The following is an 18,473-nucleotide window of genomic DNA, read 5'->3' on the forward strand; positions in this document are numbered from 1 at the left end:
ATCAATTTATTATTGGAATATCATTGAGGGCCAGTCATTGACACTAGTGTTATGGAAATCATGAAAAATGTTTTCTATGAACCGGAACCATGCTCCAAAATCGTAGTTCCGGGTCGGATTTATTTTCTTGTAACACGTGCATCACTGTCAACGCAAACCTGAAGTCAACCGAAGCTGCAGAACCGTGTCCCACCAAGTCAATACAATCTCAAGAAACCGACGTTTATCTTATTAAGCCGGAAGGTTGGTAAACCGTAATTTAAAACCTTTCAAATTATAGTCTAGTCAGTGCATAACCAAGCAGTGACGTTCGCCAACATTTTTTTATTGATTAAACAAGCGCTAGAGATGTGACATGTTACCCAGCTATGCTTATTATGAAAGTTGTTTCTTTGCGATTTTTCTAATTATAAATTCCAATTCTTTTTTAGCATAGCATGTGTGGTTGCCTTTATTATGTTAGATTGATCAACATGACATAATTAAAAGCAAGCTATGCTAGTTACACTAGTGTCACGTTTTTCTGCCAACGTCAGACCTCTATAGATGTGATGTCTGATAAGCGCCAGCGTGCCAGAGTCCAGGGGTCCTGGGCCAAACAGGTACCCAAACAACCCAGAGTTGCAGGTAGGTTCATAGACTGCACTGTGGTGTTGGGGCTGTTGACTACCTACCAATTTACCTACCTGGTTAACTTGAAATTGATCCAGTGATACAATCCCGGACCTATTAAATGTCTTTCACAGCCGGAGCTGTACCCAACAAACTGATAACCAGAAATGTGAACTCCACTGCATCTTGGGGGATTGGTTCAGAGCAAAAAGCGTTTGACTTTCAACAGCCTACCGAGGTAGATGATACACATTCAAAAGGAGATGAAAAAACATTTGTGTTATGTCTGTATTTCACAGGAAATGTTTTCCTTCCCTTTGCTTATCATAGACAGTCAGAGAAGCTCCAGCTGAGAAGCTGATAGAGTAAGAGTCTGATGTTACTACTTCACACATGCTCAGACTGAACTTTAATATCCATTGGCATATTAATTTAATGTTGATCAACGTGTTGTTTCTGCACACAGACATGCCGGTGATCATGACATTAGCAATGGACCCTCAGGTGTCTCCAGGTAAGGGCAGTGTTCCCACAGACCTGCAGAGAACATGAACGCGCCAAAGTCATCGCAAGACATACACAAAACAAATAAAGCAAAGATATTTACAAATTGTCTTCTACCTAACTGAAAGCATGGTGGTTGTGATTAATATGATGATGGTGACTGTGATGATGATGATGATGATGGTGATGATGATGATGGTGGCAATGAAGAGGAAGCAGATGAAGAGAAGCGTCTGGCTTCATCCTGTTCTTGTCATCTTTGTTGTAATAGTAGAGGTTATTCCACTAGATGGCAGTCATCACTTCTTTATTAAGCTATGTCCATTGCCACAGCCTGTAGTACATACAACAGCTGTTGTATGTGTTTAGTATCACATACAACAGGGACTGCAAAAATACACTCAGCAGTTTTACTATGTCTGTAGCAGACATCTGATATGAACAGATATGAACATGTGAACACTGTTGCTTATTCTTTTACAGTACTTCTACCCTAGGGATAGTAACCTCAGTCATAGTTTGTTGTCTCAACTTTAAACCTTATCTCTTAAACCATCTCTAACACTTTGTTTGTATTTATTCTCTCAAGCTGAACAGTAGAAGTATGCTCACGACCATCAGTCAGTTGAGTTGTCAGTTTACTTTCTCATCTACCAAGTAGTTTGACTTGATAAGGTTTAGAATCCAGTAACCAGTCAATAGCTTGTTTTTCAAGAACACTTTACTCGCCACTGCCAGTAAAATAATATTTGACATAACGTTTACGACTGATTCCATCGTCTCTTTGTGTGTGTGCGTGTGTGGGAAGACTGCGTCTGGTTCCTTGGTTTCTGGAACGGCAGGAGGCTGACTGGATCTTCAGTAAGCTGTTAGCTGAGCTGCCCTGGTCCCAGAAAACTAACTATAGACAAGGTTTGAAACCACATTTACATAAACTAATAAACCAAATAAATAAAAAACATTTATTCCATGAAAGTATATATAAACATAAACCCATAATTAATTGTATCTTCTCTATTCTTGTCCCCACATGATGACTAACATTTTCCAACAAAATAACAATCTTTATTCCTGATGTTATCTGTTCTTTATGGCAAGTTAGGCCTTTCCTAATGGGTTATTGAGATCCTCAAAACAAGCTGTTAGCCTACCACCTCAGGGCCCCGTCCCAGACATCACAGCATTATGAACTGGCAGAGCGGCCACTGGTTCTTGGAAGAGGTCAAGCATTTCCCAGAGAGAAAGATAGACACATATAAGGCTGACAAGACCAAAGAAGGAGAGCGAGAGAGAGTTGAAATCAGGTTGTCTACATTGGATCTTGACCAGTGTGTAATACCAGCCAAACGTAATCTGTGTTTCAAAGTAAGCACAATTCTCAGACTTCAGGGCTGCTTTCATCATGAAGCTAAGGATTGCAAGTCTGCTGCAGATGAATTAGAGCACAGACAATTCAAATTAAGACTGTGTGTGTGTGTGTGTGTGTGTGTGTGTGTATGCATGTGTGTGTGTCTACATGTGCCAGACCGTTAATATAGTGTATGTGGTTCCAGGTGATGGGTACGAGGAACCCCGGTTAACCTGTTGGTTCGGAGAGCTGCCCTACACCTACGCAAACTCAACAATGGCGACCAACACACAGGTGGAACGGACACAAACATCTCTTGAATGATGTGCTGTATCGATGGGTTTTTTCTTCCCTCTCACTCACTGCTCACTGCTCACTCAGTGGAATCCTTTGCTGCTGAGCCTGCGGGAGAAAGTGCAGGAGGCCTGCGGCCACGGCAGCAGCTTCAACTCCCTGCTGTGTAACCTGTACCGCGACGGCAAGGACAGCATCGGCTGGCACAGCGACGACGAGGCCTCCCTGGGGCCCACGCCCACCATCGCCTCCCTCAGCCTGGGAGACACCCGCGTGTTCAGCCTCCGCAAACAGCCACCGCCGGTGAGAGGGAACCCGCTCTGAGCCGGCTGCGTCTGTGTTCCTTCATCTCCTTTTGTACTGTTAGCGTAATGCAAACATTTGTATGTGTTGTAGGTGTGTGTGCCTGGGACAACGTGATACTTTTATGCCAACTAGGAAACACGAATAGAAGGACTGTCGCTTATTCTATATTCTCTATTGTGTGTGTGTGTGTGTGTGTGTGTGTGTGTGTGCGTGTGTGCGCACGCTCCAGGAAGAGAACGGCGTCTATACCTATGTGGAGAGGGTTCGGGTGCCTCTGAGCCATGGATCATTGCTAGTGATGGACGGAGCCACACAGGATGATTGGCAGGTACAATCCGGCAATCTCTACATTTATAGTGCATTACATTGTGTTATTGGTAACCTAATCCATCATCAATGCATAAGAAAAATACTCTGATGGGTGGGGGGGGGGATGTGTTATCTCGATGGTTACAACCCATAGCAAATCTTTTAAGCTAGTACCATTGTTGTGTTAGGTATGGAGCGATGTTATATATGAAATGCGCCACACACCGCAGCGTTATTCTATACGTTTAGAAGAAGCTTAACCCTCCGTTTGACGCAGACTAGTAGAGTAGAGTAGAACGTTCACAGACTGGTAACGGATATCGGCCAAACATAGGCTTTTACACCTGTGTTCTCTAAATGACGGTCCTATTTTAGTTACATTGACAAAATGGCATAGATTACTATGTTGAGGTTATTCAAGACATTACCAGGTTTAAAAAATATATTTTGAGGTCACTCCCCTGTTAAGGCAATGGTGGAATGGAACTAGCGATCAGATATTTGCTTGAAAACGCAGCATAACAGTTTTAAACGCAGCATAAATTTAAATATAGCAGCAGCATGCTGCTATATTTAAATTTCAGCTGATTAAAAACAAATAATATTAAGGTTAATAATATCTGATCATTTTTGGTAACTTTGGTATAACTGGAATAATTCACTCTGGCCTGTTTTGTTCCTGGAAAATAATGCACTTCAGCTCTGTCCCCGTCATCATTACTTTCTGGTAATGTGACTGCCTGGTTTATTTGTAACATGAATATAGGAGAGGGGGAGAGACACACACAGTACTGGCACTGAGCAGCCTATCGTTTTAACTTCTGCCTGGAAGCAGTTTTTGCCAGTTGCTATGTTAGTACCAAGCATGCAACAGAGATTTTAAACACCAACAAAGTTGACAGATTGTTATTTCAGTTTGCCAGAGAGTGCATTTGAACGGGGGTTCAGTTGGGGACAACATGATTTACATTTGCAGCATTTTCAATCTGCCCCTCACTAAAATGGCAGTCAGCCATATTGTCCATTTTGTGTGCTTCTACAACTACAAAATACACACACACACACACACACACACACACACACACACACACACACACACACACAGACAGCGAGAGAGCCACGCCCTCTTCTCTCTCCTCCAGACAGAGACACGCCCCCTTTATATCCTACAGACAGACACACCCCCTCCCCACTCTCCTACAGACAGAGCCACGCCCCCTATTCTCTCTCCTACAGACAGAGCCACGCCCCCTCCTCTCTCCTACAGTCAGAGCCACGCCCCCTCCTCTCTCCTACAGTCAGAGCCATGCCCCCTTCTCTCTCTCCTACAGACAGAGCCACGCCCCCTCCTCTCTCCTACAGTCAGAGCCACGCCCCCTTCTCTCTCTCCTACAGACAGAGCCACGCCCCCTCCTTCTCCTACAGTCAGAGCCACACCCCCTCCTCTCTCCTACAGACAGAGCCACGCCCCTCCTCTCTCCTACAGACAGAGCCATGCCCCCTCCTTCTCCTACAGTCAGAGCCACGCCCCCTCCTCTCTCCTTCAGACAGAGCCACGCCCCCTCCTCTCTCCTTCAGACAGAGCCACGCCCCACAGTAGCCTGTCAAATGACTTCAGCACAGTACTCTCTAGCCCCCCTCTGACTCTCCTATCTCCTGCTCTGCTATATCTGACCCCCCACCCACTGGAGTTCACCTGTGCCCTGTGTATAGCACTGAACCATCACATGAATCTGTCACCAGGTTCATGTAACTCAGTGAGCCTCTTTATTCACAAATGACTGAAAAGTACATCTCATTAAATTTATTTATATACTTACAGTAATAAGTAATATCTTGCCAGTCATGGGAGACAACAGGATTCTCTCAGGGCAGAAAGCAACCAATCATACAATTCTCATTTAAAAGCATCTTTAAGTAATTTATATCACAAACAATGTGATATGAACAACTGTTGCATATTGACATGGATAAGTGTAGTGTTCCTATTGATTATTAATTATAATGGTTGTTGGCTCCCTCTTCAAAAAGCAAATCCCCCCCCCCCCCACATTAGAAAGTGTATATTCAAGGTGAGGACATTTCTAAATAAATTTGATGTGTTTTGAATGCATACTGCTATATTATTTTTAAGGAAATTTGCACAAAGCAAATGAAATTTTTATAGCAAGCACGACGAAAGCAGAAAGTCTTCCACAATGGAAAGATTGTGTTACATGCCGAGGTGAGAAAGAAAACAGGCAGGGAAGGTCAGTGTTTTATAGGGAAAGTTAGGTGAGAGGCCTCCTAAATCCTCCAACACCCTTGAGGAAAAAAATAAATAAATACTATCCGGCAGTTAGTCTCCTATTTTCAGCCCAATACAACGCCTGGCTCAGACATAAGTCAAGGCCAGACGTTTTGAATGTAGTGAAATGTTTAGTTAAATATTCAGCCGTGTCTGTCTGTCCTCAATGCAGATGTGTAGTTGTGTTGTCAGGGGATTTTGAGAGGGTTTACACTTGGCACTTGAACTCCTCCCCTGAGACCATTTGTTTCTGTTATCATTAGTGAGAAAAGTAGTTTGTACTTTCTGTTATATAAATGTTGTAAAATGTTTTTAGTACATTTTAAAAAAAAAACACAGCATGTTTTCCATCAGCTCTGTTGCTAGGAAGTGAACTAAAGAACTTTGTGACCTACTGCTAGGATTGTCTCTTGGTACAGGCATTCCTTCTGGGAACAGAAGTAACCTACGTGCAGTGGTGCTAGAGAAACCAGCTGATATAGAGCTGTATATAGACGCATGTGTCGTTGCTAGTTTGCACCCGGCGCAAAGCAGATTTTCCCCCGCAGCAACCAGGCGCCACTACACTTTCGCCTGGAGAGGCGTGTCGGCGAACAGCAGGGGCGTGTTCCGGCGCAAACTGTCCGAAAAATACCTGGTCTATAGCGGATAGCGCAGTTATTGTTGCTATTTTGACATGCCATGGCAGGTCGGAACTACAACATAGCCTACGCTTACACACACGTAGGCTATACACAGCACAAACATGCAAACTATTAACCAGATTTAAATATTATGATGTCAAAGATTATTCATACGTGTGAAACTGCATGGAAATAGCGTGTGGATTGTGGAAAGTTTTTTCAATAGGGCTGCATGAATGAACATGAATGAAGTATAGTAGGCTATGGCATGCGTTAAAATAATAATAATAACAATAATACATTTGAGCAAAGTATATTCCAGGCTTCCAAAACAAAATCTTGTTTTAGGGTAAATGGTTGGTTAAATGATTTAGGAAAGAACAGCTGATACAGCGGTAAGTTGTACTTTTAAATCAATGCATCTGCAAACACCGTACAGTAAACACATAGGCCTATGTTCTTGACACAGACATCGTGTACAAGCCTTGTACACGTACTTTTAGGATTGATGAGTATTTGATCGTGAGAAAACATCGTTTTACCGCGAGTGAGTGTTTAAAAGAATGAATGAATGCGGGTGATGCTTGGCGTGCGTGTGTGTGCGCCATCTGTTTAAACACATGCAAACTAAACACGTAATGCATAATACAGTCAAATGCGCTGGGTCTTAAAGGGGATGGCAGGTGGAACTCTCATTGGTTTATTGCACGTTACGCCCAAAACACACATACAGGTTTCAGCCCAACCCTTTTTAGATTTGCGCCGGGCGCAAAGCTAATTTATTTCGCCGTCATAATAGCAACAGCGCCGTAGAACCGCCCACAAAGTACTTTGACTTTGCGCCTTGACGTCTGCGTCTAACTAGGGCCCTTAAAGTCAGATTTTGATGGAAATCCAGCTGTGTTACAGCTGGTTGCCCTTCTCAAAGTTAGCATTCAGAGCACTGGATGTTTGGAGAGGTTGGAGGGGAGTCCACCAACCAAAGTCTGCATGCAGAGTCTGACTGAGGGCATGAGTTTCTAAACTTTCTACCATCAAATGTTTGTCTAAATGCCTCTGTCTCTGTGTGTTGTAAAGATAGGGGATCTGGCAACATGCTCAGATTATCTTTTGCACAGTGACACGGGACACATTCTGTCAATACAACTGCTCCAACTAACAACAGCTCCCTATCAATACATATATTCGTACAGCTCTTTTGAAGGATTCATCACAGAGGGTTGTTCTTGTGTCTCACGGGTACTCGGTCTGGTTTCAGAGTAGACTTTCCTTTCACCATATGGACGTGAACAAAAGTTTGAGGTTAAATCTACAAAAAACGTCCCCCCTGTCTCTCTGTTCAACAGCATCAGGTGGCCAAAGAGTACCACGACCGGGGTCCACGCATCAACCTCACCTTTCGAACCATCTACCCTGAGCCCCAGGGTCACAGGCCAGGCTCCAAGCTCCGCTTCACAGGCCGACCCTCGTAGAAGGCCAGCCACGGAGGAGCAGCGGCAGCAGACTCGGGTTCAGATACAGCCACATCTGATGTCCGTCAATGGTAACCCTTGACGAGGAACTAATGAGACGCGAGGAGTGGTCGACGTTGAAACAGTGGGGGGAAAGAATGTTCCTCTTCCTAGAGGAAGCCCCTCACACCCCTCAGAGTGGATTGATGTGTGAATAATACTATAGAGCAGAGGAAGGGGCTCTGTGAAGGAATAGGGGGGGTGAGGATGTAACTGTCGAAAGGTGTTTATGGTTTGTATGGCAGTTCACGTCACACGGTTTGATTTAAGTGCTCCTTCACCTGTTACTGGTTGGACAGGGCCAACAGGCCCAACATAAGTGTGTATTTTACCGCAGACTTCCACGTGGTACCAGAGTCCCTCCCTCAGGCTGAGGGAATCTGCTAAGCGACTACAATATACACAATCCCAAGGCTTGTTTTTCTTCCATAAGTGATTTCAGATGCAACAGGGCTTGCTGTTATGAGTAAACGAGAAAAGTAAAGTGGGTGTCGGAGCCCATTAAGGTGTAGACTTCATTTATGGGGTGCTTCAGGGTTTTAAGAAGCCTCCCTATGTGTTTATGTGGATGAGAAGTAAGAGTTCCTTTGGTGCAAACTAAGATGTGGGTGTGCAGAAAATGGGTGATGTAGAGATGGATCATATCGAGATGTTTTATTAGTAGTGAGTAATCTGAAAGTTTTTCTGTTAAGGCATTTACAGGTTTGATATTGGACAGGAAATGTTGTTTCAAATATCTGCAAATTGGCTACAATTCTATTACTAATCCATTTTATGTCCGATCTTGAATGGAAATACATGTGCAATAAATGGGAATTGGTATTACATCTATTGCTGGTTATTTCTAATATCCCAGGATGCATCCCATGCATCTTGGGTTTTAACCCAATATGATAATGTTACTTCATTATTTTATATTTTATATATATTTTAAAATATATTTTGTGTGTCTATTACATCCTTCATGGACTGTTTGGTCCTGAATACTGTAATATATTTCTGAAATGGTCTTCACACAAAACATTGTATTAAGGGGACATATTAGATGAGGCCATTTTAAAGCAACCATTTGTTATTGGTAAGACTCTAACAAGGCTGAAGGTGTGTGTGTGTGTGTGTGTGTGTGTGTGTGTGTGTGTGTGTGTGTGTGTGTGTGTGTGTGTGTGTGTGTGTGTGTGTGTGTGTGTGTGTGTGTGTGTGTGTGTGTGTGTGTGTGCAGGTGTACCCGAGGAGACACAGGAGGGGTCCTAGCACATTGTGTAATGGGTCAGGGGGTATTTTATGGGTCCCAGTGTTGAGAAGGAGCAGGTCACACTGAGCCACAAGCTTTCTTACTCACGTTAATGTCAGACCGTGAAGCTCCCCATTGGCACCTATTGTCTGTAAGGAAAACAACATATTGCATAATATGTTTCTACCTCGGCCCGTGATCTGTCACTAGGACGACATGTGCTTTTGATCTCAAAGCAGATTCTCCTCAGCACAGTTTGTACTGTCTGTTTTATTTCTCCCGGCTCTATGCAAATAGCTTACACAGAAATCCTTAAACCATCTTAATGTGTAGAAACAAAATAGCAAAATGAGCGAACTTGAAAATTCACTGTATTCCAGATAATCATTTTGCTTGGTGTGTTAATCTACTCTCTCCGTGGAAGAGTTGAAGTACCCAAACCTCTCCTTGGGTCTGTACTCAACTCCTGTGGGAAGCATCGTTCAACATTGTACACATGCGAGTGAGGCTGTGTTGTATACACATACTTTACTGCCCTGTTTTATACGTTATATATACGTATACATTGTACCTGTGTGTGTGTGTGTGTGTGTGTGTGTGTGTGTGTGTGTGTGTGATTGTGTGTGTGTGTGTGTGTGTGTGTGTGTGTGTGTGTGTGTGTGTGTGGTAACTAGGTTACCAATGTCAACTTATATCACAAACCTTTGGAAGCTTAGGCCATATTCACAAAAATGTGGTTAGAGGACTGCTGTTGGGGGGATTACTGAAGAAGGAAGCCAAAAGATTGGCAAAATTCTGCTCTGTATCAGCCACCATAGGTAGCATGAGAATCTGGAGGCAAAGATGTTTTGTTTATCCTTAAATGTTCAGTGTTTAATAACTTAATTTATCATGTAGGCCTTGCAAAGGCTTGTAGCTTGATGAACCTGTCACATTATCAGTATTTCTTCCCAAAATGTTTGGATCTTTTTTCCCCTCTTTGTAAATGTGGATCCAAATAAAAGCATTTAAATATATGTATCTACTGTGTTGGATGTGCTTGGTGGTCTACCCTTCATTTTCCATGGCGACGATCTTGAGGCTCCTGCTGGTTTTTGTGGTGGGAAGGTGGCCTGGGAACGGTCTGACCGATACGCTCTGGCCTCCCACTCCCCTCTGTCTTTTGGCTCTCATATACTCTTTCCTCCCCTCCTTCTGTCCTCTCCTCTCTCGTCTCCTATGTTATCCCCTCCTCCCCTCTCATCTCCTCTCCTCTCCCCTCCTCACCTATCCTCTCCTCTTTTCTCCCCTTGTCTCCTTCCTCTCCCCTCCTTCTCCCCTCTCCCCCCTCCTCTCCTAACCTTCTAGCATGACATCCCCCCACCTCGCCCTCGGTTCAGAGTTCTCTGATCTCTGTGAGTTCTTGCTTTTGAAAAAGGGTTAGGGTTAGGCTTATCAAAAATATGTGGGAGAGTGTGGGAAGAGTGTGACGTGTAAGTTAGTCTGATACTTATGTCTTTTTTGTTGCTGTCTCATTGACCTCCCGTTATCTAAAGTCACCCCAGGTACTTTAAACACGTCAAAAAATAAATGCAATGGCTTTGATCTTTTAATTTAGTAGGCTACAGGTCCGGTCAGACCGGCAGATCATTTCAACAAATGCAGACGGTGAAATGCCGACTGGTGCACTGCCCATCAACACCTGGCCCCTCCCTCGCTGTCTCTTCCTCATCTCACAGTTAAAAAATTATAAGTCGGGAATCGGCCACGACTAACATTTGAAGACAAAACACAAATAATACAATAATACAAATATATACATGGGGGCAGGGATCAAATTGCCCACCCCCCCCCCCCCCCCCACCGCAGGTGGGGCCCTCGGTGACCACCTGGGTTGCCTCTGCCTAGAAACGCCTCTGAGCTCATTCTCCTTCTCCCTGATGGTGGTGTTCATGTGAGGGCGATGAGGTCAGGTGCTTAAGATCTGAGTGGTCAGGGTCAGAGCGGTTAAGTTTGATGTTGGCCATTGCTTTTGTCTGGACCCTTGACCCTGATCAATTAGGCCAGCGGGTCGACTTTAACATGAGGTTGGGTAACCCTGTGATGTGCATTTGGAGATCCACCAGTCCTTGGTCTTCCCTTCCCCTACGTCCCTACGTCCCTAACATCTCAATGAGAATGAGAAAGTTCAGCTTGTTTACAATATATTGACATATTTGATTGTGTTTTGATATGGTCACATATAGCCTTTTCAAAACATAGCTATGTGACTGGCAAACAGCTCTGTTGTTTTAATGCCAATCCACTGTCTATAAATAGACTTCAACCCACAGTGATTCACTGGTTCTCAGGCTCACTTGGACCGGTTCTGTTACCACGAATACACAAGTTTCATTTGTGTGCTTGTGCGGGTGTGTGCCACATTTCATTTGTTGATGCAAAAACCACAATAAACGCTATTGCAAGGTGTAGGGTTTTAAACATTGCATCATTCAACAGTCTGCTCAGCTTACATCCATAAGGAGTAAAGAAAAGTAGAAAGTATCTACATCTAAAGTGGCTTTGGTTAAGTGTTTTTAGAAAAGTCAACATGAAAAGGAAAAACATTAAAGGTCCCACTCTTATTAGAATTACACACACACTGCATCTTCCCCATAAAAGAGTTCACCAGCAGCCCTGACATTTGGGGCAGATGCCATGGAGATGAGGCGGTAGTTGGGTGGTGGGTAGCGTAGGGTGAAGTAGCCTGTGGTGTGTTCCTCACCGTCTGATCTCATAGACCTGGACTATTGGCTTTTCCCCTCAAACCTCTGCCTTATTTGTCTAGGTCACTCTCCCTCTTTCCCTCTCTCTCTCTTGCTCTCCATCTCTCTTCTGCTCTCTTATTGCCATTCTCTGTCATTCTTGGTCTGTCTGTCTCTCTCTCTCTCTCTCTCTCTCTCTCTCTCTCTCTCTCTCTCTCTGTCTCTCTCTGTCCTCCATGTTTGTTTAAATGTTTGTGTTTGTATGTCTATCTGTATGTAGTGTTATTACAATCGGCAAGATGGACATTTTGTGATCAATGATGGTAGTCTTTTGTTGTGATTTTACCACATTTTAGATCTAGGCTTTCTGAAAATTATAAAACAACTGCAGTAGCTGAAAAGATATCATTAAGGATGAAACATGGTAAATGGAAAATCAAGCTATATTAATTACATATATCCTAATATTATATTAGAATCGTGAAATGTAATATTATGTGGATGATGAATACATTTTTGGTGTTGATGTCTGCATTTTTGCATGTGTTGGTTTTTGTTGTTCTCTCATTTTCAGGGTTAGAAAGAGAAAAAGGGAACAACGTTTAGTGAGGGAACTGAGTGACCATGGGCTGACCTGAAATCTGTACCCAGCCTCAGGCCGAACCGCAGCAGCCTACTCACACCATTGATCAGCCAGGAATAGTCCCTCTCACCAACATTCATTTAACACAATCAAGAGGAAGGGTAGGTTTGATGTTTATAAATGTTTAACCGTTTTGGTTTGTTGTTATATATTTACTATATTTATATATTTACTATATTTAAATATTTAAATAAATACAATATTTAAATATTTATATTTTAATTTATCTAAATAAGCTAGCAATGAAGCAAAATGGCAAAATGAATTGTATGTGTATTGTTTTATGTACTTATTAAGGCCAGAACAATTGCTTGTCTCTTCAGAATATGTCCTGAAAACACACTAATCTAATCTTTATCAACCTCATTTGCCTGTCTATATTTTTGCAATCTTGTGGAAGATCTCTTTTGGTGTTTTGACTGTAGACATGCATTAGAAAGGTCAAGGAAGGAGCTAGACGTAAAACTTTGTTTCATGGAATCGGGTTACATTTAGCACTACACAACAACAACAATAGAACAAGTGAGACTTGTTCAAATAATAAACCATAATTCTAACTTAACCAAACTCCAAATAGTCCACTCTCTCTGTTTCTACTGGGAAGACTTACACTTTCTCTTACACTTTTTTTTTTTTAGCTGAAACTTTATTCCTACTGGTTTAGGATTGTTTCTCTCCAGCTATTGTCTCAGATGGTCTAATATACATTTTTATAATAAACCGGTAAGCAAAACTAGCATTTCTACTAGCCTCGAGCACACAACTCCTCCATGCATATCAGATACAACTATTTCTGACCAGTATGCCTGAAATCTCTTCATAGGATTCAACAGTGAATATCATCTGATATGTATTTGTATCATTTGTAAGGATCTCCTGTTCCCAGCTAGACGTCAACTGGTTATCTGACTCTGTCAGAGGGAAGGCTGGTCTCAGCCTGAAGGATGATCAAGGTGAGGACTGAAAGCTTAAAGCTAGTCTGTATCCATGCTAGAAAACCTTGGATTTATCAAGATAAGTTAACATAGGGAAACAAGTGTGGCATTACTAGGAGATATTTACTAGAACCTCTCTTTACTTAATTGGGCCTGAATACACACCCACACATTGACACGTACACACAGAGTCACACAAACAAACACACACACACACACACACACACACACACACATGCACACACATACAAAGGTACACATACACAGGTACGAAGAAACACGCACACACACACACACACACACACACACACACACACACACACACACACACACACACACACTTACAGCCCATGTAAATAGTTGTGAAATGATGTTCTTGTTCTTTTAATTGTTTGTTACTCTGACCGTTCGGTTTGATATTGTGGAAAGGATATTAGTGAATAATTCAGCGCATGATGCATTTTAAATGGCATCACTTTTGGTCTTGTGTCTTAATTTTTCTTAAAACAATTGTAGCTGAAAATAAACAGCCAAATTACAACCAATAGCTTCAGTCATTGAGGGCAATAGGCCCAATGATAGGCCCAGATTTTTTTATTTAGTTTTACAAATCAAGAGTAGGCCTGATTTGACTAATTGGCTTTGCATCCTTTCCTTCTGCCCTAGTCCAAGACATGCTGCCCACCAGCTTTCAAAGTACAATGCTGCCACTAGTGGCTTTGTATCAATTTTATTCACATAATTATCCCTCCCTGCTATTTTGTAGTTCACCAAAACACCCTGAAACAACTTGAGTTTCACATTCTTATGCCACCATACACCACTAACAGTGCAAGCAGGCCAATGGCAACCAAGCGCACAGTCCTTCCTCCCTCACTTTAAAAACCACCAGCCGCCACTGGTGTGTGTGTGTGTACCATTTTATAGTTTACTATAATTGGGAGGTACATGTTCGTGTGTGTCATGTTTGCCGACGGGCTCGCCATTTGAATCTCGTAATATGCCACGGTTGTAATGCGTGACGGAACAGCGGCTATTTCAGAGTCTTCCGTCACTCCGTGTGAATGAGGAAGACTACACGATCCTCCTGGGTGGGAAACGTGTCAGCTCAGCCAGCATGGATGTGTTGCGACACAGTCATAGACACTGCCACTGGTGACACCATGACATAATTTTAGTGGGGACGGTTCTGATAGTGGGATCACTGCTTGTGTTATGGTAACCATATGGGTTACCATGTTGACAGCTGTCTGAACTGCCTATGAGAAGTATTTGAGGCCTGTGTGCGATCACTAAACCGTCTTTCAAATGACTCATCTCGTATCACAAATGCCATTCAGTACATGTGTTTTGCCAAATGCATCTACTTATACATGACATAAAACAAAATAAAACAAATAAATTCAAAGATGAACTTTCTTGCTAAGAAAATATAGCTGCTCTATCAACAGAATATTAAAGGTATCATACATTCCTTCTCATTACTGACCCCTTTGGCTGTAAAGTGAACTGCAGCCTACTTGAGCTCTGCATTCAGAGAACTGGTGTGCGAAGTCCGTGGGATGAGACAATAACAATCATATAATGTTAGTTAAATTCATAAAGAAAATGACTGGCTTTTTTGCCATTATCCACGCACACGTCACTTCCTTCTTTTTTCACAGGAAAAACCGGGCCTGTTAAAATATTATAGGAATCAGCCTGCGAATAAATCCTTCACAAGCTGTTCATATATTGCCAATTTAAAGTGATTAAACACTTCTCCTACAGGTAGTCCCTTTAGACCATATTTAAACCCAGTTAGTTGGTTAGTTAATAGCGTCATAAGTGTTTGTGTGTGTGTGTGAGTGAGTGAGTGTGTGTGTGTGTGTGTGTGTGTGTGTGTGTGTGTGTGTGTGTGTGTGTGTGTGTGTTTGCCTAGCTCTCTGTAGTGTGTGTGGTTCGGTACATGCATGGCTGTGTTTTGTGTGCAAAAGGTGAGAGGTGCATTTCTTGTAGAAACACTGGCACCTTCATGACTCTCACACAACATTTGTCCGCCTGTGTTGACTCTTGAAGTGAAGGAATCTGCCAGTATGTACACTGTAAGCAATGGCACCGTTTTGACCGCAACAGCCACCTGTGTTTGTTTGTCCCTTCAATTTACGTTTTTACTCATGTTCTTTAAAATCATGATGTGCGGTATTGAATTTGAACATTTAATTTGTGAACACTCCATTTACCCAAGGGGGAGTTTTACCAAACCATATGGTTACACAGGTTAACAATTGTCTTTACTGAGCTAAATTCTTCCTTCTCTCTCTTATGTTTTCTCTGTCTTACTTTCCTCTTCATCTAAATATTTAGCTTCCGTTGTCATGTTGTCTTATTTCCGCTGAGCATAGTTATTTTGAATTGATCTCTCTTCCTCTCCCTTATGGCCATTCTCTGTGTGTGTCTCCCGCTCTCTCTCTCTCTCTCTCTCTCTCTCTCTCTCTCTCTCTCTCCAGTCTGTGTCTCTTTATGTTTGGGATCTGACTGTGTGATCGGCTGACTGCCAGTGTAGATGGAGTCTTTCGTGATGGTGGGGGTGGAGAGGGAGGAGCCTAATGGACCACAGTGGGCTGAGTAAGGCTGTCTCTAACATCTATAAAAGAGCGTATTACTGGCACTGTGAGTAGCATTAGTTGTAGCATGCGGCACTCAGCTCAAGAAAGAGAAATAGAGAGCCGGAGACCGAAGAAACAGAGAGAGTTGAAACCAAGCATGTTTTGAAAAGTGCTGAGAACCGGAGACAGACTAACTTTTGTTTTCTTCATGTACATATTGGCGGTGTTTTTCACTGGACCCTGGACATTTTCAGAGGATCATCATTTGGGCCTGACTTTGGAAGGAAAGGATTATTTTTTTCCTAAGAATACCTGAAAAGGTGGGAAAAGTGCAAAAGAGCTGAAGAGCTTTTTATACTTCAGCAGTGACATTGAGGGCTTTAGGTTTTTTAAAAGAACAATCCCTTTCGATGGCTGCCGTGCGTCCGAGGCCCATGGAAGCCTCTGGCTGCCACCTCCTGCCGGCCCACCTCCTGCCGGCCCACCTCCTGCCGGCCCACCTCCTGCCGGCCCACCTCCTGGCCTCAGCCACCGAGGAGTTCCCCCAGCAGCTGCCAGTCCCCAAGGGCCCCGCGAGGTGCAAGAGCCGATCCCGCCGGCCCCGAGAGGCCCGCTTCAAGACGCAGCCCGTGACGTTTGCGGAGATAGCAGAGGTGGAGGAGGAGGGCTCCTCGCCCCTGGAGGAGGAGAGGGCTCGCCGCTCCTTCCTGCAGTCTCTGGAGAACCTGAGACGGAGCACCCAAACTCTGCACTGTCCACCAGCCAGCTGCCACCACCAACACCACCACCACCACCACCACAGCACCACCACCACCAGCACATCCCCACAGGGCAGCCTGGACTCCAGTGACTCAGATTCTGCCCAGTGATTGGACAGCTGAGGGGTTGAGGACATTCCACTGCTGGTGGTCCCCCTTGCTGTAGCTGATAACGCTTCAGATAGAGGCCAGCTGAACCCAACAGGACTGTTGTGTCCAAGTGTCCAAGTGTAGCTGCAACAGTCATTGTTAAAACGGAAGTGTGCTTATGCGGCTAGATTAGTGCTAACACATTGATGTATGTCGTTAATTGCTGCAGAATTGTAAACTGAACCAGCTCTGCTGGTTTGGCTATGCTGTGACTGCTGTAAAGGTACGCTAAGGTTAAATTAGCACGGTGACATGATGCTTGAATACTCTTCTAATATATTCCTATTTTTCTACTGTGGATCACCGCAAAATGTATGCTGGGGAAAAGAGGCATGGATTGTGTTTCTCAAAAGTAAACATTGTTTTCTTTCTCAGTGACCAGTCAGCCAAGTGCGGGCTGTTCCCATCAGCTCGTTGTGACAAACCAACATGTATTTTCAAAGTACCGAACACAGTACATTACTTAGTTCTACTAAAAGGGAGCTATCTATGTCTATCTTCTGTCTCTCTTCATAAGCAAACGCCTTCTCAAAACATAATTATTTTTAAATGTTTATTGTGGAACCATTTGATTATTATTTGATTGTTATTTTTATTGTAATTTCCAATTTCAAACATAGCCTTCACACTTTTCTCTTACATTATTCATATATTTGTATTGAGTGGCAATGTCATAGTTTATATCATGTAATAAACATTTTAAATTACATTTGAGTCACATTTTCTTTATATTTTTTAATTCACTGTTGAAAAATCACGTTGCGCAACAAATCGTGTAATCGTGTTCAAGACAAGTGTGACCTTTACTTTGACATTTTACACTCCCACAGCATCTCCAATTCACAGTTCGAATTCCAAGTGCATGTGTCAAGATAGACGTTTCCAAACAACAGATTGATGGGCCATCCCAGGAATAGCACACAAGTAAACATTGAACTACAGACATAAACCAGATACAGACCAAGTGTTACATGATGTCAACAGCATCACATCTAAGCAAAACATCCGCTCATTCTACCCGGCACTGGGATGGAGTAATAAACTTCAAGCCTTCCTGCTCTGTGACGCACTTCAGTAATACTGGACTGCAATGGTGGATGGAAACAGCAGAACACCCTCTTCTACACACACACACACACACACACACACACACACACACACACACTGACACAATCCTCTTCTTCTATTCTAGTAATCTAATAACAAGTTAAAAATTGGGTAAGATTTACAGACCCAGTCTCAGTCAGAGCTTAACAACAGAAGTCAGGCACCAGATGGATTGGCCTGAAGCCAAGGCAAGAGCAGCTATAGAATATCTCCATCAATCCTGTGGTGGCTTGAGTGTTAAATGGGATACAAGGGATCTAAGGAGACAGAGAGATAGATCATTAAAGTTGGCTGTTTAATTTAGGCGAATGAGGAGAGAGAGAGAGAGAGAGAGAGAGAGAGAGAGAGAGAGAGAGAGAGAGAGAGAGAGAGAGAGAGAGAGAGAGAGAGAGAGAGAGAGAGAGAGAGAGAGAGAGAGACAGCGCGACTTCAGTGTATTTGTGCACTCATTCTTTTAGGCATATGTGTGGATCTCACAATACAATACTGTGTATTCCAAAATTGTGCAATTCAAATGTTGCACAAACATTACTTTTAAGGTGGA

At 43.1% G+C, this 18,473-nt stretch overlaps 2 protein-coding genes across 2 annotated transcripts; both read left to right on the forward strand.

Annotated features, from left to right (window-relative positions):
- The first annotated feature begins 141 nt into the window (after positions 1-141).
- alkbh3 (alkB homolog 3, alpha-ketoglutarate dependent dioxygenase) lies at positions 142-8,616 on the forward strand. Its single transcript, XM_084477497.1, has 10 exons — positions 142-243; positions 537-627; positions 747-850; positions 943-977; positions 1,079-1,126; positions 1,925-2,028; positions 2,670-2,758; positions 2,846-3,061; positions 3,294-3,392; positions 7,630-8,616. Exons 2-10 carry the CDS (start codon positions 552-554, stop codon positions 7,753-7,755), a joined length of 897 nt encoding a protein of 298 aa, XP_084333623.1. The 5' UTR covers positions 142-243; positions 537-551; the 3' UTR covers positions 7,756-8,616.
- A 7,391-nt stretch (positions 8,617-16,007) lies between these two features.
- cUnh11orf96 (chromosome Un C11orf96 homolog) lies at positions 16,008-17,508 on the forward strand. Its single transcript, XM_084477499.1, has one exon. It carries the CDS (start codon positions 16,325-16,327, stop codon positions 16,781-16,783), a length of 459 nt encoding a protein of 152 aa, XP_084333625.1. The 5' UTR covers positions 16,008-16,324; the 3' UTR covers positions 16,784-17,508.
- The last annotated feature ends 965 nt before the right edge of the window (positions 17,509-18,473 follow it).

The sequence above is a fragment of the Micromesistius poutassou genome (assembly GCF_964030765.1).
Source record: "Micromesistius poutassou genome assembly, chromosome: 13".
Taxonomy (NCBI): Eukaryota; Metazoa; Chordata; class Actinopteri; order Gadiformes; family Gadidae; genus Micromesistius; species Micromesistius poutassou.